Below are 27788 nucleotides of genomic sequence, written 5' to 3'. Positions count from 1 at the left end.
AAAGCCATGGAGGGATTGATGGATGTGATGCAGATAGTTGTGTGTCAGCAGATTTGGACGGCGGCGGCTCAGAGTGATCTGTCAGCTGCACTGGAGGTAAGACAGGAAGGAAGTGAAAGAGTGATGGGAGCGCGGCCTCACGCTGCCTCTTGGCTTGGGTCCCTTCCTGTGTTCGCTGGCCTGGAGTTGGGCCACACTGGAGCTCTGACAGACTGCACCACTGCGAACATTTATCCACTGTCTGCACATATGTGTGACTGGAACACGCTCCATACACATTTACACATGACGGTCTGTCTGGACAGGAATGACAGATCAGACACTATATGGACTAAAGTATGTGGACACGTCGGATTCAGCTGTTTCTTTTCGATTACGATAATGACAAATATAATGTAGTTTTTTTTTTATATTGGGATGAATATCATAGTATTAGTTAGATTATGATTTTACTTGTTCCCCCATTAAGCTTTAAGGAAATATTTAATATCTCTAATCCTCATGAACAGGACATCTTACAGCTGTAGACATGATGTGTCCCAATATTTATGTCCATATAGTTTAGAAACATCAATATTTCCTTAAAGTTTAATGTGAGATGTGAAGAAAGTAGATGGTTAGTTGAGGTAGAAATGAGAAAAACCCCATTAAACTTTAAGGAAATATTGATGTTTTTATCTCTAATCCTCATGAACAGGACATCTTACAGCTGTAGACATAATGTGTCCCAATATTTATGTCCATATAGTTCAGAAACATCAATATTTCCTGAAAATTGTATGGGATTTTTCTCATTTCTACCCCAACTAACCATCTACTTGCATCACATCTCACATTAAAGTTTAAGGAAATATTGATGTTTATAAACTATATGGACAAAAATATTGGGACACATCATGTCTACAGCTGTAAGATGTCCTGTTCATGAGGATTTAATATAAAAACATCAATATTTCCTTAAAGTTTGCCATAAGATGTGAAGAAAGTAGATAGTTATTTGGGGTACAAAATTATTATTTAAAGTTAGAGCATGGAAAATAATTTAGAAACATAGAGGTAGAACATTTAAAATCATAGTCATGTATAAAAAAAGTTTTAAAAATTAAGCGAAATTCAGTCAAAACCATCTCTGAGTTATTTTAGAAGCAAAGATAACAATTTAAACCAAACTAACCAATGCAATGATATTTATCTCAATATAAAACTATATTATGACATTTGTTACAACTGTTAGTTAGAAAAGAAACACCTGAATTCAACGCGTCCACATACTTTTGTCCACATAATGTTTATAGGAAAACACAGCACTAATCCCTGGTTAGTTTTGGTTTAACATCCACACCTTTCATGGACGGTTTGGACTCCAACAGCAGACGAATAAAGCCGTCATGCATCCTCTAGTTTCTGAGTTAGGATGTGACTAATACATAAAGTTAACTACATCAGTTCAGCGATGGCTCAGATGTAACTCTAACCCTTAAACCGTCTCCTGGTGGACGTTAAAAGGTTATTAATTTGATCAAATATCTTTCAGGTATCCACAGAGAGCAGGAAATACAGTCATACGGTAACAACAGCCCCATCGTAGACTCAATTTTAGGACATTTTATCCAAAACCTGAGGATAAACTGATCCAAGGAGACAATTACATCAACACTAAATCACAAATACTATCAGAATGCAATTAACCGCTAATTAACTGCATGATCATCATAACTATCACTGTTCACTTGTATAAAATGGTTTACAAATAACTTTCAGTATCAATAATTTCCCTGTGGAATAATCTTTGCAAAGACTAAAAAAAGCAAATAATACAAAGTGTAACTAGTTTCCCTTCTGCACATGCTCAGTTCCATCAAGGTCAAAATGGGATGTTTCAGCAAAATAATGAAACACATCCCAGACATGTTGAAACTGTCGAGAATTTTGATTATTTTTTTCTTATTAACAATAAACAAAACAAAGCAGAATCATGTGCATTTGTGTCCCACCTTTAGAAACACAAACAAGGATTTTCTGCAAATATTTCATGATGAAATTTGAGATTGTGTAAAAATTTTAAGGGTTTTTACACTACTGCATGAAAGTCAGTAATTTAGTATTTATTTTATGGAATTAAAAGTAGAGACAGACTAGAACAGGGGTGTGAAACATAGGGCCTGTGGGCCAAAACTGGCCCGATAAAGAGTCCAATCCGGTCCATGGGGTGAATTTGCGAAATACAAAAATTACACTGAAGATATTAACGATCATTTTAGTTCAGGTTCCACATACAGGCCAATAGGAAGTAAAATACTGTCAAAATAACCTGGAAGTAATGTCAACTCCAAATGGTTCTCTTTCGTTTGGTGTAAAAAAGTAAAATTACAGAAAGATGTTTACATTTACAAACTATCCTTTAAAAAAAATGTAATAATCTGAAATGTCTTCAGAGAAATAAGTGTAATTTTACCAATATTCTGCCTGTTATTAAACATTTTGTGTATTTGTAGATCCTCCATGATGTATAAGTTGTAATGCACATGTATAAATGATAAACTGAGACATAATATTGATAAAATTACTAGGGATGTCCAATAATATCGGCCCACCAATATTATCAGCCCGATATTGGCATAAAAATGTAATATCGGTGAATATCATTATCGTTTTTTTTTGTCTATCATTAAAACAGATAAAATAATGCCTTGATTTTGCCGGCATTTACCGATGCGTAAATGAAGCATTGTTTGTAGCTGAAAGAAATGTGCAGTTTTCAAAACTGTACAGTAGAGTTGCCACACTGTAATAGAGTCATGGAGGGAGGGAGAGAAAATACATAAATACGGCGTTTTTTCCACGACTTAAGTTGAAGTAGGTATTCTTTGCACAGACGGTGTTTACATTTTGAAAGCCTCGTTGAATTTGAGAATGCATCCAATGAAGCATCACAATAAAATTAGGCATGATGTGTTAATTCCATGACAGGAGATATGTGATGTTACCTAAAATTAGTTTAATATCCCACATATATTGGCAGCGGTATTGGTAGATATCAGAATCGGAAATTAAGCATTGGACAACATCGGCATATCGGTTTTTGGCAAAAAAGCCAATATCGGACATCCCTAAAAATTACACTTATTTAAGGTTGTTCATGTTATTTACATTTTTTTAAGGATAGTTTGTAGATGTAAACACTTTCATCATGTAATTTTACTTTTTTCACTTTAAAACAAAAAGAAAAGTTTGGAGTTCACATTATTTATAAATTATGTTATTGTTTTACCAACATTAGATCCTATTGGTCTGAATATGACCCCTGAACTAAATAAATTGGACAGACCTGGTCTATTATTCGTCTGGTCAGTTGTATTAATGCTGACTGTAACACCTGAACGTTGTAGTTAAAGCTGTGTTGACCCTGTGAAGCCTCTTTAAGGCGACACCTGACGTGTTAATGTTGTGTTTACAGTTGTGTTGTGTCTGTGTGAGCCTCCGTCCCGGGTCCATCTCTGCCAGGTGGACTCATAACTCAGTCCTGGCACAAACCTGGCTCTGAGCTCCAACACAGGAGACAATACTTTACCCTGACGTCTGGCTGCTAAACCTCCATATTACACCTCCCACTCGCTTTCTCTCGGTGTTATTCTCCCACGCACTCGCTCCGACGCTGACACAAATATAGCTGTCGTACAGTTAAAACCGGCGACGTGTCACCAGGAGGTGAAGGTGTGATGAAACAGGGTCTGTCTTTGGGAGATGAAGGGTTTAAACACGGACCGGGTTCATTAAAACGGTCTAAAACTGGAATAAAAACAGCCCATGTGTACGTTTGACCTCCAGCTGCAGGTGTACGTCTGCAAAAGGACTTCAACTTTAATCTTCGACATCTTCATGCTTTGTTTTTTAACGTACCGACCACGACACAGGAGTCATTTATTCAAGGGAAAAACAATGAAGAGTCAGACTTTAACCATCAAGACCCAGGGCTACTTTTGTGGCAGGTCGCAAATGAATTTTTCTCTATTTTTAATCTTTCCTAAGTGATTTATCACCATTTATTGTAATATCATGTTCCGTATTTTGCACTTTTTGAGTAAAAATTTGGCATTTTTTATATTTAACTGACTGATCATGTATATGTTCATTAAAACACGGAGGAAATTCAAAGGTTATTTTATCAAAAACAGAAAAAAACTGAAGAAAAAGTGACTTTCAGTCAAATCTCATTAACTGAACATAAACCCAGTGTGTCCATCCACTGTCATGGATCCAACTCCATGGGTTTTACTGGTGAATCAATGTTGTAGAAGATGACGGTGTTTCCATGGTAACTATCAAGACTCGAGTCTGTTCATTTTTATTGAATTTACTAGGTATATTTTATTTTTTTCTTCATTTTGTTGCTTATTGTGTTTATTTTTCAACATTTTGCTGCTCATTTTATCATTTTTCAACTTTCTTCAGTTTGTGGTTTATTTTGTTTATCCTACTTATTATTTTGTTGATTTATTATTAATTTTTGTTTATTTTCTTGATCGCTTTGGCTGTTTTTATTTTTGTTTTGTTGCTTATTTTCTTTTTTTTTTTAACTTCATTTTAGTCAATTTTTTGCTTATTTTTCGTCCATTATTCATTATTTTGCAATTTTTGGATCATTTTTGTTCATTTTATCTTATATATATTGTGACCACCCCTCCACACCACTCTGTGTGTGTTGGTCTCTTTTGTTTCTCTCTTTACAGGACCTGATCAAGGTGGGGTTGTCGCGGTCATCAGTGGATGTGCTACACCTGGGCCTGGTGTCGTGCTCATCCTTATAGCCCCTCCCTTTGCATGACGTCTCTCTCGCTCATCAGACCTACACCTGTACTCCATCTGTGTATCTGCGGGTGCTCCAACACCATCGGTTATGGAGATGGACTCAAAGCTTATTCAAATCTCACACGTGTAAATAAAAGAAGTGCTTTTTGCACTGACCCCACTCTCCACTCCTGTTTTTGAGCTGGGCCATAACAATATTTATTTTTGTGAATCAATGTTGTAGAAGATGATGGTGTTTCCACGGTAACTATGGAGCCTCTGAACGTCCAAATGGGTCATATCTGATGACCATGAAAAGATGAAGAACTGTATTTTACACAAATTATTTACATGTATTGATAGGATTAGTGGCTCAGCAGGTGTTAAACAGTTTAGATCAGTAGGTGCTGATGTGTGGCTGTTTAAGGGTTAAATCCTACCTGTATGTACTCCCTGTTGCTGTCGTCGTTGGGCGTCCATGCGTTGTCGTTGTAGTTGAGTCGGGCCTGTCTCGGTAGCCAGTGCCCGTCGTAGAAACTCGACGAGGCCGTGATCTGATCGTCTGTGATCTTTCCCGACTCCAAACCGAAGGCGTTACTGCAGTGGAAAGCTGCAAAAACAGAAGACGGGGTGATTCAGAACAATATTCTGGTGGTTTTTAAACATGTTAGAGCTAAAAAAGCAGAGGCTGTGAGAACCTACTTTCGCTGACTTCCTTGTGCGTCATGTTGTATCGCGCTGAGAATCCGTCCTTGGCGACGGCCATGTCGGTGTGGAAGGACAGAGACAGAATCCCAGTAGATGATTGGATCTCAGGAGGCACCTTCGTCCCACAGTATCGACCAATCAGAGGGCCCACTGGAGGAATCAGAGTCAGAGGGTCAAGGTCAAGTTTATCTCTATAACACATTTACAACAATGCGACGTGCCCAAAGTTCTGCACAAGGATACAGGTGGACGTGGTTTTTCACTGGGACATACCATCCAGTCCATGTGAGCGTAAGTCCATGGATCTAAGTGATTTCTCTACTGTCTTTTCCTCTAATACCACAACTTGTACATGTCAACACAAACAGATGAGTGTGATTTAAAGCCCTGGGGTGTCAAGGGGTGGGAACACGGATCATAGATTCATCCTGATGCTCCTGCTTCGTCTCTCCAACACACAAACATGACGAGGAGTGGGAGGCGGGAGATGAGAAAATAGCCGGCAATTGTTCAGTGCTATTGATTTTTTCCCTCTTCCCTTCTGGAATGGGAGGGTATTTGGAATAGGACTCTTGAGCAAACAGCAGTAATAACTCTTTTCTTGATGGAGGTGAAGGAAAAAAAACAAACAGAGGACCAGAGTTTGCATTCAGATTAGGATCAATACATCTTTTTTGTCATGATAGAATAGAAAAATATAGGAGCTCAGCAATAACATGGTAACAGCTTGGAAATATGTAAATATAATACCAGGAATGGGCATTTTAATTACTTTTCAAAGGTTAAAGGTTAACTTTATTATCCCTGCAGGGAATTTCATTCTACGCACTTTACCCATAATACACACAGCACCCAGCATTAGCATTAGCATTTAGCACATTGGAGGATCAACTCCAGATCCGCATCACTACCAAGGGCTCTAACAGGAGAATTAACTCTTTATCAGGCAAGTGACTATTTTTGGTTATTTCCTCAAACATTAAACATACCTCAGTGAGGTCCAGAAGCATGTTGGTTTTTAGAAACACTATACAGTGATTCAGAGAGATTTTATGGACATTTTGAAGCTGTAAATAGGGAATGAATGATTTTTGTCAGTTTATGACTATAATAGTTGTTTTATTGCATGTTTTTACTTTTTAGCAAGTGCTGCTCTGACATTTTATGGCAAGAGGTAGATGACGATGTCCAATAACACGCTAGGGTTGATATTTTGAATTTCAGAGTATTTCAATGAGTGCCTTACAAAGGGTTAACCCACTTAGAACCGTTTTTGATGGAAGGAGAAACCAGAGAAAACCCACTGAGTGTAGAAAGAACAGCTAAACTTCACAAAAATTTCACGCAAATGTTAAATAACTAAGCTGATAAGTCATGAAGCTCATTGCTAACACATGTCCTCCACCCAAACCAACACAAAAATATTAACAAAAATGAATATACACAACATTATGAACTACACAAACCGGAAAACTACGGATAAATACAGTGAAAAAAGTTGAAAAAAAAACCCAGCGAAACTTGACAAAAACAAGTAAAACACACTCGTAGAACATTCCAAAACAGCACCATCACTATTATAAACAATTATTTACCAGAATTCACTGCAAAAACAGAGCTAAAACCAAGCTAAAACGCTGAGAAAAGTAACAAAAATCATCCATCTCTCTCTCTCACTGACTGCACTCTGCTGCTGTGTTATGCAGCAATCAAAAGCTCCAAACCTCAGCTTTCAGATGATGCTTGAATTTTGCCATTAGTGCAAACAGTTCCAGAGTTACGGTAACTTGAATGACGGTGCATTCAGAAATGTGTCACCGGAGACACAATCGTCCTAAAGGGGTTACAGACTCCGACTGGTCATTACACCTGTCAATCACCCATTCTACAAACAGAACATAACTTATTAAACATAAACAGATGAGACAGCTGTGAGTATAGGCACATATCTGAGGATGAAAGTGCACACAGCCCAGTTTAGATGCGGTGCCTCTGGCTTGGAACATAGTTGGAACGCCATAATCAGTTAATCACCAATTATTATTACTGCAGAATTACCTCTGTGTTCCCATATTATTACCAGCTTATTACTGGGAACATTCCTGTCTGTGTTTAGGAGTTTAATTTCAGCTCAGCATAACGTTGACAGAAGGCACATTTGTCCCTTGTCTGACCCCGACAAACACATATGTAGTCGCACACACTAATGATTCCAAGGCAATCACCCCGGTAATAGTCCCATAATGCAGTCTGCTGTGAGCCCGCCTTTTATTAGTAACAGTAAAAATAGGCTCAGATACAACAACAGAGGGATTTGGTGGAGAACGCAAAAGCACCGAGACACATAAAGAAAATAACGACTCTTTTTCCTTCCACGTAATTGATGCACACTATGTGGACAAAAGTATTGGGACGTTCAGGTGTTTCTTTTCTAACAGGGGTCTGGCATACAAAACAATAATGACAAATGTCAGAATATAGTTTTATATTATGGGATAAATATCACTGCATTGGTTAGTTTGGGTTAAATTCTTATCTTTGCTTCCAAAATGCTTCAGTTTTTACTTAATTTCTCTCAACATTGCTTTTGCTCTGTTATGACTATGATTTTAAATGTTCTTCCTCTAAATTTCTCAAATATTTTTCATGCTGGGACTTTTAATAATAATTTTCTACCACAACTAACCATCTACTTTCTTCACACCTCACTGAGGAAGAAAAATCTCCCATTAAACTTTAAGGAAATGTTGATGTTTATAAACTATATGGACATAAATATTGGGACACATCATGTCTACAGTTGTAAAATGTCCTGTTCATGAGGATTTAACCCAGTGGGTCTCAAACTTTTTACAGTGGAGTACCCCCTGAAATATACTGTTTTAGCCAAGTACCCCCAAATCTCACTTCAGCATTTTTGATTGAAATAAATAAATAAATAAATAAAATTAGGCAAAATTTGTTCCTGTGCCAAAGGTGTCTGTTTATATTTTTAAAACTTTGTAAACAAACAGCATATATTTAACTGTAATACATAAAAAAAAATCTTATCTTTGCTTCAAGAGATGGTTTTGACTTCATTTCTCTCAACATTGATTTAATTTTTTTAACCATAACTATGACTAATGTCAGAATATAGTTTAATATTGGGATAAATATCATTGCATTGGTTAGTTTGGGTTAAATTCTTATCTTTGCTTCTAAAATGCCTCAGAGATGGTTTGGACTTCATTTCTCTCAACATCGATTTTTTTTTTAATCCATGACTCTAATTTTCAATGTTCTTCCTCTAAATTTTTAAAATATTTATCATTCTCTGACTGTAAATAATAATTTTCTACCACAACTAACCATCTATTTTCTTCACATCTCACTGACGAAGAAAAATCTCCCTTTAAACTTTAAGGAAATGTTATGTTTATATCTCAAAACAGCAGTACTTTTGTCCATATAGTATATGTTTTTTTGCCACTAATTCTCTTAAATTTTCCATCTGTTTTAGTTTTTCCTCTTTCCTGATTTTGATACACTATATGGACAAAAGTATGTGGACACGTTGAATTCAGGTGCTTCTTTTCTAACAGGGGTCTGGGATACAAAACAATAATGACTAATGTCAGAATATAGTTTTATATTGGAATAAATATCATTGCATTGGTTAGTTTGGTTTAAATTGTTACCTTTGTTTCCAAAATGTATCAGAGATGGTTTTGACTTAATTTCTCTGAACATTGATTAAGGTTTTTTTTTATCCATAACTACGATTTTAAATGTTCTACCAATATTTATTGTGTTTTGACTGTAAATAACAATTTTCTACCACAACTAACCGTCTACTTTCTTCACATCTCACTGAGGAAGGAAAGTTTCCCATTAAACTTTAAGGAAATATTCATATATATATATATTTTTTTTTATCTCAAATCAGCAGTACTTCTGTCCATATAAATTTTGCCCTGATTTTGATACACTATATGGACAAAAGTATGTGGACAAGTTGAATTCAGGTGTTTCTTTTCTAACAGGGGTCTGGGAAATAAAACAATAATGACTAATGTCAGAATATAGTTTTATACTGAGATAAATATCATTGCATTGGTTAGTTTGGGTTAAATTATCTTTGCTTCCAAAATGCCTCAGAGATGGTTTGGACTTAATTTCTCTCAACACTGATTTTGACTGTGATTTTAAATGTTCTACCTCTAAATTTCTAAGATAATTTTCATGCTCTGACTGTAAATAATAGTTTTCTACCACAACTAACCATCTACTTTCTACACATCTCACTGAGGAAGAAAAATCTACCATTAAACTTTAAGGAAATGTTGATATCTTTATCTCAAATCAGCAATACTATTGTCCATATAGTGCCAGTTTATTTGTCACTAATTGTCTTAAATTTTCCATTTGTTTTAGTTTTTCCTCCTTTGCTTTTGAATTCCTGCATCACTTACCATGTCACAACCTTGTTTCAGTCAAATTATGTTTATGCACAACTCATATCATGAGTCATTAATGACCAGGAGGAGGAGGAGAAGCATCACATCTAAACCTCCACCTTAGTTCACATCAGAAAACCTTAAAAAGCAATAAAACATTAATCATTATAATTATTATTAACATTTATGCTATATGGACAAAAGTATGTGGACATGTTGAATTCAGGTGTTTCTTTTCTAACAGGGGTCTGGGATACAAAACAATAATCACTAGTGTCAGAATATAGTTTTATATTGGGATAAATATCATTGCATTGGTTAGTTTGCTTTAAATTGTTATCTCTCTGCTCCTAAAATGAGATGATTTTCATGTTTTCTTGGAATCTCCTTTATTTCTAGGCACTAACGTAGAATTATTCAAACTGAACTGAACCTGTTAATATGATTTATTTCGATCTTTTACATCTGTGCATGTGTAAAAAATGGAAGTAATGTAGTCAAACAGGACCTGAAGACTATAACAGAGGAAGTTTGAGTCTTTTGTCTCTACATATGTACATCTAAACCAGGGTTTTTCCCATTATTTCTTAAATGCATATAAACACATCAGATCTGACTATTACACTTATCTGATTAATAACAGTTATTAGATTTTTATGTTCATGCAAATGGCCTCAATGTCAAAATGAAGTTAATTTAAGTTAAAAAGTCAGGACCATAACTTGAGTTTTTACTGCGAGGAGAAAAAAATCTGAACAAATTCCAAATCCGATGATAAGAAACTAAATTACATAAGTAAAAAAGTTTCATAAAACTCGATAAAAAAAAGTCCTCAGAGCTCCGTTCAGCCTGTCCTTCCTACTCTCCAATCCTCCTGACTGAAGTTTCTTTAAATCCTCCTATTTCTTCGATCCCAATCCTCTTCTTAAAATGGACACTGGAGGTCTTCTGCCCTTCATTCTTTTTTTTTTCCCATCCCACATCTCCTTCCTTTGTTCCTATCTTTCCAAAAATGTCAGATTTCTCGCTGCCCTTCCAGCTGCCCTTCTTTCGCTCTCCTTCTTCCAACCCTTTAAATCCAAATCCAAGTTCTTGCCGTTTCATATCTGTCCTTCTAAACTCTTCCAGCAGATAAACCAGAAATATCCTGCTACGGTTCCTCCTCCTCTTCTTCTTTCTTTTATTTCTCCCTCCTCTCAGCGACTACTATTTTATTTACCCCCATGAAAACTTGTTTTGTTTCTCCACAGTTGGTGCCAGCATCCTGCCTCTGAGCTCTGCTTTTATCTACCAACGCAGGAACACAAAAATAGTTTCTACTCCACCTCAGTCAATAATGATGTAGGCAGGGCAGAGCATTTTAACTTTGCACTTTTGCACTGGAGCGAAGAGGTAGAAACTGTGCTTTTTTTCCATCAGGTTTTATTACATTTAACATCAGCGTCCTTATTGACTCAGTGGAACAGGCCAAACTATGTACCCCCGTCCAGACTATACCTGGGGTTAAAACCACCTAGACCACATTATACCCCCATGACATCAGGACTTTATTATATAATGAACAGTCAAATTAACTGAGCATTATGTTCCAAATGCATTAAAATGTTTTGTTTTTTATGTGCTTTTATTTTAACGTGTAAACACGACTGAAAAGTGTGGTCATAATCTTTGTGATCGCTTTGCTTTGTGTGTTTGCGTGTTTGTTTGTTAGCAGGATATCTCAAAAAGTTATGCACGGATTTTCATGAAATTTTCAGGAAATGTTGATACTGGCACAAGGAAGAAATGATTAAATTCTGGTGGTGATCGGTGAGGGGGGTGGGGGGCAACAGATCTGTCTTGGCGGAGGTCTGCGCTCTCCGAGTGCTTTTCTTGTTGATCTTTGTGAAAGCCTATATTTTTACTGATTTAAGTTGTTCTGGTTGAAGTAATGAAAGTAAATGTTTAGAGTTTTCAGATTTAAGTCACTTAGACTAGGTTCAGACAGCAGGTCTTAATGCACATTTCAGATTTTTTGGTGAAACTCTTTTTTTTGCGCGCTTGTTCATATTACACATTAAATGCGACTTCTATCTGCTTTGAGTATGAACTGAATGTGACCCTGAAGTGACCCACATGCGCTAAAGAGGTCTTGACCTAATACGTGACCACGCAGATACACACTGTGTATAAGGAAGTGAAGGACCTGGCCGTTCAGACTGAAGTCGCATTGCAAAAATATCAGATACATATCCGATTTAGGACCACATATGAAAGTGGTCTTGGTCGGATTTGAAAAAATCAGATTTGTGCTGTTCAAACGGTCTTTAACAGATTGGATACAGGTCACATACGGGTGAAAAAATTGGATTTGGGCCACATTTACCTGCAGTCCGGACGCAGCCTCAGTTTACTCACTAATTTACCTGACAAAGCTGAACGCCCATGAAATGCTGAAAAATTAAGTAATTCTTGTGTATATCAGACCATATCTGTAACCAATTCCATGTTATAAACCATCAAAATATAGACCACTATAAGGAAAGGAAAAATTTTAATATTTCAAAAATTAGTCAAAAATTAAAAAAATCTAAATTCCTGAAAATGATAAGCAAACTTTATAGACATTGTCCCAAGGAAGCTACATCAAATCTGAAATGAATCCAACCAGTTGTTTCAGAGAATAAGACTGTTGAAATGTAGACATTGGTGACTTTGAGTTTGACCCTTCAAGGTCACTCAAGGTCAAAGGTCATGGACCCAAATGAAAATCAATATATGACTTCATATCAGTGATCAGTAGTAACTATACTGATATCTCATACCATTTACAAGTTATAAACCATCAAAATATGGACCATTAGAAGTAAAGGCACATTTTTAATATTTCAAAAATTTGTCAAAAATTCAAAAATCTAAATTTCTGAAAACGCTAAGCAAACTTTGTAGACAATGTCCCAATGAAGCAACATCTAAAATTTGAAATGAATCTGACTGGTAGTTTCATCAGAGAAGATGTTTGAAGAAATTGCCAACAACAACGATAACGAAGATGACGATGACAGCAGTTTCTGGCCAATCAGCTGATGAGATAAAAACACGATTAAAAACCAGACGTGACCTTATCCTCACCTCCTGGTAGCCCGTCCCACACTTCCAACCAGTCGTATTTGCAGTCGCCCTCGCTGCCTGGCAGGGGGTCGTTCTCCAGGTCAAAGGTCAGGAAGGTGAGGGACACGTCCATGCTGGGGGGGACGATGATGATGAAAGAACACTCCAGGTTGTGTGGATACTTATCGGGGAAACCGGGAGACTCGATGAGTCCCGTGGGTGCAGTGAAGTTTCGTGAACAGTCTGAACCTGGAAGTAAAATAAAGAAAAAAAACACACACAAACCTGTCAGTCAAAGCAGAAAATAAACCCTCCCATCAGACATACAGACACAGCAACAGGGAAGTAAGACGGACAGAAACTATACTGATTAGAGAATCCAAATAAAATGAACCAAATCAGAATCATTTCAAGTCAAGAAGTTTAATATAAGTCTAAAAGAAACAGAGATATGCTGTGTTTAAGGCTGCAGTTAATGACTATTTATTTATTTATTTATTTATTACAATAGTTTAGTTCATAATAGATCAGAAACTGGTGAAAAAGCCAACAAGTGTTTCCCAAAGTTCATGTCATCCTTAAAAGTTATTGTCTTTTTTTTGCCCTAAACCCCAAAGATAATTAGATGTACCCAACTTTTTTTTCCATTAAAAGGAGGACGGAAATCAGGAAATATTCATATTTAACAAGGAGGAGTCAAACTATTCTAACTTCTTTAGACTTTCAGTGAGAAGTTGTTTCATTGCATCAAAATCAGGGCAAAATTCATTTACTGCACAATTTATTTGAGTATCTGAGTTGTGTATGAACATAATTTCACTGAAACAAGCTGTGACATTGATAAGTGATGCAGGAATTCAAAGGCAATGGAGGAAAAACAAACGGAAAATTTAAGAGAATTTGTGCCAAATAAACACACTGTATGGACAGAAGTATTGCTGATTTGAGATAAAAACATCAATATTTCCTTAAAGTTTAATGGGAGATTTTTCTTCCTCAGTGAGATGTGAAGAAACCAGATGGTTAGTTATGGAAGAAAATTATTATTTACAGTCAGAGCAGGAAAAATATTGTAGAAATTTAGACGAAGAACATTCGAATCATAGACATGGATAAAAAAAAAAAAAATAAAAAAAAAAAAACAATGTTGAGAGAAATTCAGTCCAAACCATCTCTGAGTCATTTTGGAAACAAAGATAATTTAAACCAAACTAACCAATGAAATGATATTTATCCCAATATAAAACTATATTCTGACATTAGTCATTATTGTTTTGTATCCCAGAAACACATGAATTTAACGTGTCCACATACTTTTGTCCATATGGTGTATAATCTGTTGGCGGTATCATGGATGGTTGGTGGAAAGCAGTGAAAACCATCGCATCCTACAGTAAACACACACACACACACACACACACACACACACACACACACACACTGATCTGATGTAATCTGGGACTCTTCATTTCTCAATGACTGTAATATCCGCTTTATAAAGACTTTCACACACATTATGTGGTGGATGTGGACGCACCAACTGGACCATTATTCCCGTCCATCCATCCATGTACGACCAAACGCCCAGACACACACACACACACACACACACACACACACACACACACACACACACACACACACACACTGTCTAAGCCTCTTATAACCCACTTCTGCTCGGTCTGTTTGGGTGTCTGCTATTGTAACCGCCTGCTTGCATGAGCAAATTAAGAAAAAGCAAGTGAGAACACATTAGAAAGTGCATACGCTGGCATGTGAGATGCTTTTAGTGCCGTGTGTATGTGCTTGACTGGTTTTCATGCAGCTTTGTATATTTAACAGCCTCTTTAGTCGTCTGTTTTAATATTTACTGACAGAACAGTTAAGCGCTTTTGTTTTATCGATAGAGCTTCGTACTGTAGCTGAAGGGATGGAGTTTTATCGAAGAAAGAGATGTGAAATGGATCAGACGAGACCAAAGTCACGCTTCAATAAATAAAATGAATAAAATAAATAAATAAAATAGAAATTCAATGATGTTATTCTTCCAAAAGCAACTTTTTCTTTAAACCTCAAAGAGTTGGTACTGTTTATGTGGCATTTTCCCAACATTTGACCATTTATCACCACTTATCAGAATAGAATAGAATAGAATAGAATAGAATAGATCTTTATTTTCACTGTTACAGCAAAAACCCTTACAGTACAAAAAAGTCTGAATAAAAATATCACACAATTATACGAAAAAAAAAAAAAAAATACATACACAAAAAAATATTGGCAATATACAAAAACTACAAAGATAAACTACTAAAATATAGAAATACTAATAAAATACAACTAAAAAACTACTACTAAAATATACAAAAAGATTACTCTGTACTATAGATAAGAAATATGTACAACATATAAGGATATATACAAAAAAAAATGTAAATAACCTGGAAAAAAAAAGAGATTTCTTAAGAAAAGTATTTCAACAACATTATGACTCAACTTATCATTTATAAATGTGCATATGGATCAGATCTATAAAGGCACAAAACCTTTAGTAACTTAATTTTCTTTAGACATTTCAAGTTGGTCACATTTTATTGTTAAAGGACAGTTTATTACAGTAAATATTTTCATAATTTAATGTTATTTTTGCAGTAAAACAAGAATTTGAAGTTTTCATTATTTATATAAATAATGTAATATAACTTTTTTGTCACATTAAACCAAAAAGAAAATTTGAAGTTATTACCTCTAGGTTATTATGCTGTTATTTTACTTTAGATCCTGTTGATCTCAATGTGAGACCTGAACTAAAACCAGTTCAACATCCATGACCGTTAAAACCTTCAGTGTCATTTTTTGCACTTTGGGCCAGATTGGAACCTTTGGTGGTCCGTTTTTGGCCCACGGACCACATGTTTGACACCCCTGCTCTATTTTAATCACTCTCCAAATGTATATAAAAAGCTCTTCATCCATCCTTCTGATTCATGACATCGTGTCTGTAACATGGTCAGATCTGATGCTTGTGTGTCTGCTCTTCTTCGTGACCACTTCCATCACACAGCGACCAGACAACCCCCCCCCCTCCCCCCCCCCCCCCCTCGAGGTTTCCCTGTGTCTGGCCCCCCCGTGGTGTCCGTCGCTGGATGGCGTTGCTCTGCGTGACTACGACCATGTGTGTATTTGTGTGTGTTTGTGTGTGTGTGTGTAGACTGAACGCCTGACCAGCTCTGTTGCCCACAGCGTTTTTATTCCCTTCTCATTACTTCATGTCCGTGAACATTGCAAAAACACTTGTGCCCTCCTTTCTCCCGTCATCTCTTGCTTCGTCGATTTCTTCACTACATTATGTCTGTTTTTGTACCTTTTTTTCTGCTGGATTTCAATAAAATGCAAGCAACAATCAGTGCAACGTAATATATGTTTTAAGATCAAATGATGTAATAAGAGTGGTCATTGTTCAGCTCAGGATGGACTTATTATTTTATCTGTTTATAGAAGGTGGAATCCAGTTTGGGTTCCAGGTTTAAGTGTGAACCAGACCTACCCTTTATCGGGCAAGTGACTACTTTTGGTCATTTCCACGCACAATGTCAACAATTCCAGTGAGGACTGAGTCAAAACAGCCACAGTAAAACCACAAATCACCTCTGTTTTCTGTTGGGTTTGTGTCGTCAATAGCTCAGGGTTCCTTACACATTTGAAATTTCTAAATTCCATACTTTTTCCAGACTTAATTTCCACATGTCTTGATAAAAACACTCCAACCAGTCTTTATATTTGGGCTTTATGAGCCAGTTGTCAGAGAATTTCCATCTACCCATTATGAGTTCTGCCAACGATCATACAAGGCATGTTGAATATCTCGCTCACCAACAGTGTGTGGACATCACAGGTCTGTAAAAGCAGCAGTGAAACTTGACGACACCTGGGTGGGCATTAAAGGTGGTTGGAGGAGGAGAAGAGCAGAAGGTGGGACATTCAACTTATCAATCTGCCCAAATGTTTCTGGGATGCGAAGCCGACTGTATGTGCTCTCACATAAACATTTTAGCTACACTAAGTGCCTTAAAAAAAGGATCGATCCATTTCTTTTTTTAGAAATTCATTATCTTATGTTTCAGAAAACAGAACAGTCGGAAACATGAATATTGTTCCATACATTTGTTTCCATTTTAAATATTTTTCCAGACCTGGAAATTTATCAAATCAAATTCCATACTTTTCCATACTTGTGTGGGAACCCTGAGAGCTGAACTAAAGATCTGTTTGAATCCAACAAACAAGGTCAGAACAGTCACAGTTTAGTCTGAACCGTGGATCAACAAACGACAACTTAGCAAAGATAAGAACATCCCATAATAACTTTATATCTTCATAAGCCTCAGAATCAAACTCACCCATGTAGAAGAAGCACTAACATTTAACCATCCAACTCCATTCTTTACATTCACAGTCGTCTCCAAATGGAAACAGCAATGGCTTCTACTTTAATCACTTCTTTTCTTTGATTCTAAAAGTTGTTTCTTAATGGTTCTCATCCCGTGAGGTCACTTTCTGCTTTGTGGAGTTTTCCTCACCATGGGAGACCGGCAGAGTGACTCACTACTCCCTCTAGTGGTCATATTAATCCGTCCCATCCCGTCATTATAAATAAATTCACTTCATTTCTCTATAATCCAATACATTTTACATCTTTGGCAGAACTTCACATCTCTTTATTCTAAACACGAATAATGATTTTAGGTTTTTTTTTTTTTTAATTTCACAGCATAAAAACAAAATATAGACTCTTTAAAATGCACTTTAACTTGCATCCAACTCCATTCTTTACATTTACTGTCATCTCCAAATGGAAACAGCAATGCATCTGTTTTAATCGCTTCTTTTCTTTGACTCTAAAAGTTGTTTCTTAATGGTTCTCATCCCATTTGGTCAATTTCTGCTTTGTGGAGTTAGTTTTCCTCCCCATGGGAGACCACCAGAGTGACTCACTACTCCCTCTAGTGGTCATATTAATCCCCCCCGTCCTGTCATTATAAATAAATTCACCTCTTATCTTATAATCTAGTACATTTGCATCTTTGGCAGAATTTCACATCTCTTCTTTCTAAACAATAATAATGATTTTAGGTCATTTCTAAAAAATATTTGTCAGTATAAATACTAAATATAGACCCTTTAAAATGCACTTTAACTTGCATCCAGCTCCATTCTTTACATTTACCGTCGTCTCCAAATGGAAACGGCAATGCCTCTAATTTTATCGCTTCTTTTCTTTGATTCTAAAAGTTGTTTCTTAATGGTTCTCATCTCATATGGTCATTTTCTGCTTTTGTCAAATGCCTCGTGGAGTTAATTTAGTCTTGAGGTCATATTAATCCCCCCCGTCCTGTCATTATAAATAAATTCACTTCATTTCTCTATAATCCAATACATTTTACATCTTTGGCAGAACTTCACATCTCTTTATTCTAAACACGAATAATGATTTTAGGTAAATTTTTTTTGTATTTCACAGTATAAATACTAAATATAGACCCTTTAAAATGCACTTTAACTTGCATCCAACTCCATTCTTCACATTTACCGTCATCTCCAAATGGAAACAGCAATGCTTCTAATTTTATCGCTTCTTTTCTTTGACTCTAAAAGTTGTTTCTTAATGGTTCTCATCTCATATGGTCATTTTCTGCTTTTGTCAAATGCCTCATGGAGTTAATTTAGTCTTGTGGTCATATTAATCCCCTCCATTTCGTCATTATAAATAAATTCACTTCATTTCTCTATAATCCAATACATTTTTCATCTTTGGCAGAACTCCACATCTCTTTATTCTAAACACTAATAATGTTAATTTCAGGTCATTTCTGGCTGTATTTTCATGGCGAAAGGCCGGGAAGCCATTACGTTTGGAAAATAATTACAGCCTCTTTGCACATCTGTCTCCATGTATTGACTTGAGTTTTGTGTGTCAGCTTCATTTCATCTTGTTTTCGTTTTAATCGTGTAACCCCCGCTCCTCTCACATCCCCTCCTTCCTGCTGTTCTTTCTTTTTCAATCTCCCCATGCGTCTTTGAATCTTCCACAGCTCCATCATTCCCTTCCCTCCCACTGTCTCATTTCCTATTCTTTTCTTTTCACTTCCCATCTGTCTAAACTGGAAAGAAGCACGTGTTACGTTAAGGTTAGGCGAAGAGCGTGTTGCCGGGTAGATCTGCAGACGCTTCCATGGGTTTACATCTGTATACATGCAGACTTGTGCACTCCCTCTGTTTTTGATGCCAATGGGCTATTAGTCAGACCAAACCTACAATTATTCTCCTCTTTCCATCAGCCGCTAACACTTAGACATAACTTACATTACACACTGCAGCCCACACACACACACACACACACACACACACACACACGCACAGATCCTCCAAACCACAGCCAGGCTTTTCCATATGTTTGGTTTAAGTGTTATTTAAGTCGCTGAAACTCCTCTGACATTACACATCAGCCTCTGTCGCTGAATCACAGCAGGGATTTCCCTTCATAATAAACTCCCCATTCAACAAAATTACAGCTGACACTCGAAATCTTACCGACACAAGACCCACGTTGGCTAAAAGCTCCACTCCGATGATGTAATTCGGGGAAATAGTTTCACATTCGTTCTTGAGTTTTGGCGTGTAGATGAACGTGTTTCCTAGAACTCCAAAACACTGTCTGCTTTATTCTAATATTTACCCACAAGCCCATATGAGCAAATCTGTTCAAGTGGAACTGTGCACTGTCAGCTCTAGTCTGTTTGGTCATTTCACACAGTCTCAAACACCATCAGGTTATTAAAGACGATACATATTCAAGGGATGATGCTCAAAAGTTCACATTTAGGCCGAGCAGGTCTCCAACTTTGTACAGGATCGAACTGGATTTGTGTCTGGATCGCAACATCCCACTAACTGAGCTGGTTTGAAGGGACTAAATGATGCTAAAGCAGGAAAACATTCACTTTTATTGTTCTTATAGGGAAACTGAAGGCGCCCAGGAACCAACTGTAGATTCTTGTAGAGGAGTCAGGGTCTGCTCCAGGATTCTGCTGTTAAAAGGACGTCTGTCCTTCCACTGTCACCATCACAAGTGTTTGCACCTGAAGGATTCTGTGGGGTTTCTTTAAATTAGTCTGGTTTTGACCGGCCCGATATGTAAAGTGTCATGAGAAAACTTTGTTATGATTTGGCGCTATATAAAGACAATTTGATTTATTGATTGATCGATTGATTGATAGATCTAATCTGAGTCAGAATACTGTATTAATCCCAGGGGGAAATTATTGGGGGTTACAGTTGCTCCATTCAAGTAGAATAACAAGTAGCAGGAAAGAAATTATCAATAAAGAAAAAGAAAAAAAAAAGAAAAAAGAAAAGTAAAAATATCCATATATCTACATATATATATATCATATCTATAGACACAGTGTGTGTCTATGTATAAAGCTCTATACATAAAAATAAATATATACAGGGTGTTTGCTCTTTATCCAAATAAAAATTCCAGATTTTTTCTGCCAGATTTTTTTTGCTATTTTTTCCCCCAGACCTTGATTTTCTGTACTTTTATCCTTGTGTTCCTATTGTTTTAGCTGAAGTCGTACCTGTTGTATGTAGCAGAAAAGTTAATGTTAATAAATGTATGAATGAATGAATGCAGAATTTGCAGTAAATTATTATAATACAAATTCTAATAAAATTTAAATGTTTTCAAACCATATGAAAATCACAGAAGTGCATGGATATCACACTAGAATCATTCCGGTATCGACTGGCTGGTGAAATCAGATCAGGTTTTTTAGATGCTTTCCTCTTATCTTAGATTATGTGTCTTTGTGCATACTACAAAGTTTGACTATGAGAGAAACTTTTTTCCATACTTTATAAAGACTTTCACACAAAATTCCAGACTTTTCAAGGTCTGGAAGACAGCGTATCAAAATTCCAAACTTTCTTAAACTTTCAAGACCTGCAATAATATGTACTAGACAATACATTATCAACGTGATAATTAAAGAAATAAACATAATAAATGTGCAAAAATACAGTTGTGTGTCATTATAATAAGGTGGTTATAAGGACCTTGGTCACAGGCAGAAGAATCAACCTAGCATACGTGTTTTCAATAGCAGGGAAACTAGAGGAAACTCCATAAACTCTACACAGAAAAGCCCTGGTCCAACTGGGAATCAAACTCACAACCTCCTTACTGTGATGCATCAACGCTTAAACACTGCACCGTTGTACAAACCAACCACAAACCAACGTCATATCTGTCCAAAAGCATCACAGATTCCATCAGTCTGCCAAAGAAAATGTGAATTCAGCTGATTAAATAGTAAGTGCATATTATTAGCTGCACATTTGGTCATAAAGGTCAGGCTTAATCACTCATAAGTACTTTAATGGGACTAAAATCAACAAACTTCTCCTTCCATAAGGTCACTTTAAAGTGGATTTCCAAACTTTGCCAGGTAGACGTAATATTTCACACAAAAACCCACCACTTGAGCTCTTAATATTGAAGCTAACAGATGTAACCAGAGGTCTTTGAGCAGAATTCGATCAATTTCGTACAAAAAAACCCTTCAGCTGCTTTCGCTTTTCCCACTGGTGAACATCTGGAGTCTGTTTTCACTCCAGAGTCGTTACATTCTTGCTTGGTCATGAGCTCTTGGCGTCTGTTTTCAATGCCCTCGATACCAAACTGAAGTCTATGTCAATCCTTAAAGGTCACAAATTAGTGATGTTGTTGAGTGGCAACAGGAGGTGGTGAAAGGTTATGGAGGAGCACCACTGTTTATTTATGCATTTTCTCTGTTTGTCTTCCCCTTTAACTCTGTACAGGTTATTTTTATACTTAAACCTATTCAAACTAGAATCATTGCATTGTCAACACGTCTGTTGAGTTATCCCGTGTATCCACAAATGACTCTAGGATATTCTGTCAGATAAAATGTGATATTCTAACCCAGGGGTGTCAAACATATGGCCCCTGGACCAAAAAGAAAGGCTGTCCAAAGGGTTCCAAAGTATAAAAATTACACTAAAGACATTAAAAGTCAATTGCATCCTAAAGCTCATCACCATCATATTTTTTGGAGCTGTCCCAAATTATCTCCCTTTTGGGAAAAAAAATCAGGAATAGCATTGACAAAGTCATGAAAATAAAAACGCCTTTAAATTTTGAGAATATGTTCTTAGGTAAACGACCAGGTTGTATAAAAGGATTTTGTAAAACATATCTGTGGAATATCATGTTGACTGCCAGCAAAAAAGTGATCACTAGGAAATGGTTGACAGACAAAACACTGTCATTGGACGAATGGAAGGACCCTGTTAAAGAAATCACTCAAATGGAAGAACTCACCTTTACACTAAGACTCGACAGTGAAAAATTCAAGGAATGCTGGAGACCGTGGACAGACTTTATAAATACTTAAAAAGAACATACTTGAGCCCCATTGTTCAATTGCTACTCAACTGTTTTCTTTGTTTTTTTGTTTGTTTTTTGTCTTGTTTTACAAAAAACAAAACTATCAATGTATAAAATATGTAAATTTCGCATTGAAAACCAAATAAAAACTTGAATTAAAAAAAAAAAAAAAAGTCAATTGCATCCTGAAAAGTTGCTTTGATCATGAAGTCAAATTGCAGATTTTTGAGTTCCAGATGCCTGTTAAGTTTTCTACTTGTTTTAATGTAAAAAAGTAAAATTACATGATGACATTGTTTACATTTACAAATAAGTCTTTCAGAAAAAAGGTGAATAATCAAAAACCATCAACAACCTGAAACTTCTTAAGAAAAATCAGTGAAATTTTAACAACATTCTGCCTGCTATTAAATTTTTTGTGTATTTCTAGATCCACTGTCATCTGTAAATTGTAATGCACATGTATGAATAATAAACTGAGGCATACAATTATTAAAATTACACTTATTTTTCTTAATAAATTCCAGATTGTGGATGTTTGTTCAGGTTATTCACATTGTGTGTTTGAGGTTTGTAAATGTAAACAGTTTCACATTATAATTTGACTGTTTTCTGCCCTACATTGTCATTATTTATAGATTATGATGTTATTAATATTTCACCAGTCCGGTCTGTTTGAGATCAAATTGGACTGTATGCAGAACCTGAACTGAAATGAGTTTGACATCTATGCTCTAATGCAGGGGGGTCAAACTCATTTTAGTTCAGGTTCCACATTCAGCCCAATATGAGCTGAAGTAGGCCGGACCAGTAAAAAAATAACAGTGGAAAAAGGTAACATTACATTATAATAATGTTTACGCCTACAAAGTTTCATTAAAAATGTGAATAACATGAACAACCTGAAATGTCTTAAGAAAAATAAGTGCAGTTTTAACAATATTCTGCCTCAGTTTATCATTTACACATGTATATTACAATGTACAGATCACAGTGGATCTACAAATACATGAAACATGTAATAACAGGCAGAACATTGGTAAAATTACACTGACTTTTCTTAAGACAATTCAGGTTGTTCATATTTCTTCAGGTTATTCACATTTTTCACACTTGAATTCCCATTGGGATTAATGAAGAATCTTTTTATCTATCTACGATATAACAACATTTGAATTTACTCTTGAGTTTTTATCAACATCTACACAATCAGTGAATTAAATATAAGAAAATACACAATTTACACTGAAAAATGGAAAATACAGAAGATAATATTGTACTAAATGGAGATAAGTCACTCAAGAAAGGTTAAATAGACAGAAAAATTCATTTGGAAATTGACACAAAAGTATCTATCTATCTATCTATCTATCTATCTATCTATCTATCTATCTATCTATCTATCTATCTATCTATCTATCTATCTATCTATCTATCTATCTATCTATCTTTTGTCAAAGGATAGTTTCTAAATGTAAAAATTTTCATGTAATTTTACTTTTTTACACTAAAGCAAAGAGACAAATTTGGAGCCGTCATTACCTCCGCCAAGGAGGTTATGTTTTTGCCAGGGTTTGTTTGTTTGTTTGTCTGTCTGTTTGTTTGTTTGTCTGTCTGTTAGTGTGCAACATAACTCAAAAAGTTATGGACAGATTTGGATGAAATTTTCAGGGTTTGTTGGAAATGGGATAAGGAAGAAATTATTAAATTTTGGTGGTGATTGGGGTTGGGGGGGCCCACGGGGGGGCCCATTTCCAACAAACCCTGAAAATTTCATCAAAATCTGTCCATAACTTTTTGAGTTATGTTGCACACTAACGGACAGACAAACTAACAAACAAACCCTGGCAAAAACATAACCTCCTTGGCGTGGGGGGGGGGGGGGGGGGGCGCTGATCAGCCTTGGCAGAGGTCTGCGCTCTCCGAGTGCTTTTCTAGTTATTTCTAGATTATCCTGGTCTGATCCACTTTAGATCATATTGGTCTGTACGTGGAACCTGAACTAACATGATTTTAACACCACTGACTGTTAATATCTTCAGAGTAATTTTTGCCTTTCACTATTTCATCCTACGAGCCGGGTTTTGGCTCATAGGCTGCATGTTTGACACCTGTGTTCTAATGCATCAATATGACAAATGTATGTATTGAGTGAAAATGACTCTTGTTGCTCATAAAGTTTGTCAGAAATCATGCATCAGGTCATTACGATGCTCAAGCTTTTTTTTTGTCTGTTTAAGCGTCATGTATTTATGTATTTAACATGACAGTTTGGAAAGTTCTATCTATATTCATTAAGTTGTTTGCATGTTAAAGGCCTGATTTGGAACCTGCATATTCAAAAGTATGGATTTAATTTAAGACTTTTTACAGATTTGCATCTTGGGATGCGATCTTTCCACCCACAGTACACAGTGAAACGGATGCTAATCATAAAACCCCTCTGCTCCACACAAATCTGTTGTGTATTTCCAAGTGAATCATAACTCTGCGATTAGTTCCATGTACTTTACAACAGAACACTTTCACTAGGTCAAATCTGGATCCACTTTCCTCAATGAAAGCCAGAGGAGGGCGGGGCCAGCGCTGTGATTGGACGGACTGGGGAATAATAAAGTGACTTGATGGGGAGTCAGACGGGGCAGGGAGGAAGCCCCTGAAGGCAGCACGAGAAACGTAAACAACAGCGGTTATTGGACGGTTTGTCACGATAGCTTCCACATTACAGCGCCTCAGGGGGGAGTGGGTGTGTATTAGTCAGAAATCTGCTCTCACAGCGGCATTCTGGGTACTCCGCTCCTGTTTGGGGTGCTGAACTGGTCCTCGACAGATAATCTCTTAAGTTTTAGGGTTAAGAGGTGATTTCTGCTAAATGTGGGTGTTGCTTAAGGTTGCGTTCAGTTGTAATAAATCTCCAGGGATTTAATGGAAGTCAACGAGGCGTCCGGCGCCGTGCTCGTGCGTGTCTATGTGGGTAAATGAGTCAGTGTTTTCCGTGTCTGCGGAGTTCTGGGTCACAATAACAGCTGGGGGCATTCAACCTAGACAGTCAAACGTGATTGGTCGACACAAACCGGGGTCTTAGACCTCACTGGCTGCAGTTTTACTACAGTATCCATAGTAACAGAGGTGTAAACAAAAAAAGCCATGTGCAGCGAGGCGTGAATTCGTGCTGTCCAATGGGCAGCTCGGTGCAAATTCAGTGGAAATGCATAATGTATAGGATTTTTGTTTCTGATGTCTGTGTGGCATCTTCTGACCAGACTTCAGGATTCATTTTACATCCAAATTATGGGGAAAATCCCTCTAATATGCACAGAAAACAATAATTACATAATTATTATTATTATTATTATTATGATGTCAAAAGCTTAACACAATTCATTTATTTTTACATTGCACTTATGTTTCCTGAAGTATTTTACTTATTTATTGCATAATAATAGTCGATATAATCCAAATAACTGCACAAGAAAACCTGTCAAAATCCCATTAAAGTACTATGGAAACCCTTCATAATTTCAGATTAACCCAGAAGGATCCAGTGTGACTTTTGTGGCCATCCCCAAATTAATTTTTCTCTGTATTTAACCTTTCCTAAGTGATTTATCACCACTTATTAGAATATTATCCTCTGAATTTTGCTTTTTTTCCCAGTGTAACTCATGTATTTTTCTTTGTTTAATTCACTGATCATGCAGATGTTCATAAAAGCTCAGAGTAAAGCCGAAGGTTACTGAATCAAAACAGAAAAAAAACTGAGGAAAAGGTGACTTTTTCAGTAAAATATAGCATTAACTGAACAACTCCATGGGTTTTACTGGTGAATCAATGTTGTAGAAGATGACGGTGTTTCCATGGTAACTACGGAGCCTCTGAACATCCAAATGGGTCATATTTGATGACCAGGAAAAGATGAATAACTATATTTTACACCAATTATTTACATGAATTGATCAGATTAGTGGATCAACAGTTTAGATCAGTAGATGGTTTTGGTCAACGGTGGATGTTTGGGTCTTTAAGGGTAAACAAGAGCATGAGTGGAACTTAAGTAAATCAATTTACCACAAACAGCACAACTGAAATTTAGCTGAAGGTAGCCTTCATTTAGATACTTCTGTGTTAAATATTGTATCTCATATCATCAAAATATTTTTACCCTAAGACAGTGGAGACTTTGCTGAACATGGTGATATGGATTTTCTGTAGATTTACTGGAAATAGTGTGAAAAACTGTCACTGTAAACTGTAAAACTGTTCTTATTCAGCATTTTATGTATGTTTTAATACTGACTTTTATTGTGTTTTATGTAAACTTTCTTAGGTATGTTTTTAGCGTGGATGTACGGCTGTGATTTCTATTTTAAGTTTAACTTCTGCTGCTGCTGTCTTGGCCAGGACACTCTTGAAAAAGAGATTTTTAATCTCAATGAGCTTTTTCCTGGTTATATAAAGGTTATAATAATCATTCATTCATTCATTTATTTGTTTGGAGCGGAAGAAAAAATTTAACATTTTTTGTGTACAAGGAACTAATATCCGAGTAAACACATCAATAAATAAAGATGATCAAGACAAAATAGCAATAACAATAATAAAACAAATAAAGTCTGGATGTTTGGATTTGAACAGAAATTATAATTGGGTTTAATGGAACAGATGGATGGAGCTCCTGTCTGTTTGAGGCTCATAGTTAAAAATCTGTTAATTGCTGGGCTTTGTGAGTTATATTGTCTGAAATAAAACAGCAAACAAATACAGCTACATTTGTGGTAAATCTCATGTACTGGTTGCAAACAGTCTTAGAGTAACAGCAGTTTGCAAAGAAAAGTTTCAATATTTCCAGATCCCTCTCTCTGCTGGGTTTGAACATTCTGTACAAAGCCAGAAAAAAAGCATAAAACTTAAACTACAACAACAAAAACACCATAATAGGTACTGAGATACAATTACAGCCCAATAAAGTCTGAAGTCTTGTGAATTATTTCAAGTTTTAATGAAGTTTTTACATTAAAGCATGATGAAGTAATGTGGGTCTAAAGACGGCCACGTTCATGCCTTCCTGTTGGAAAAACATGGGAGGTTTTTTGTACTTTTTGACAGTTTTTGTTATTATCGTTCTGTCATTAATTATTCCACATTTTTCCACACATTCCGAGTTGGAATATGTGTCTATATTTAAACTTAAGTTATAAGAAACACACCAAAATACATTCAGCAGAAGAAAAAGATGGAAATATTAGTATGGCTGTGTTTATTCTAGAGCTTCACAGCCACATACACAC

General features: G+C 36.2%; 1 protein-coding gene across 2 annotated transcripts in view; it reads right to left on the bottom strand.

Annotated features, from left to right (window-relative positions):
* LOC115412168 (neuropilin-2-like) overlaps positions 1 to 27788 on the bottom strand; it is a 208172-nt gene that overhangs the window by 109978 nt on the left and 70406 nt on the right. For both annotated transcript variants that reach the window (XM_030124508.1, XM_030124509.1), the window contains exons 4-6: positions 13047 to 13274; positions 5491 to 5646; positions 5229 to 5398 (exon numbers count right to left, since the gene is read on the bottom strand). In XM_030124508.1, coding sequence (XP_029980368.1) covers positions 5229 to 5398; positions 5491 to 5646; positions 13047 to 13274 — 554 coding nt within the window. The remainder of the gene's footprint in view (positions 1 to 5228; positions 5399 to 5490; positions 5647 to 13046; positions 13275 to 27788) is intronic.

This window comes from Sphaeramia orbicularis, chromosome 21 (assembly GCF_902148855.1).
Source record: "Sphaeramia orbicularis chromosome 21, fSphaOr1.1, whole genome shotgun sequence".
NCBI classification, from domain to species: domain Eukaryota; kingdom Metazoa; phylum Chordata; class Actinopteri; order Kurtiformes; family Apogonidae; genus Sphaeramia; species Sphaeramia orbicularis.
This window is presented reverse-complemented; position numbering and strand designations above follow the sequence as displayed.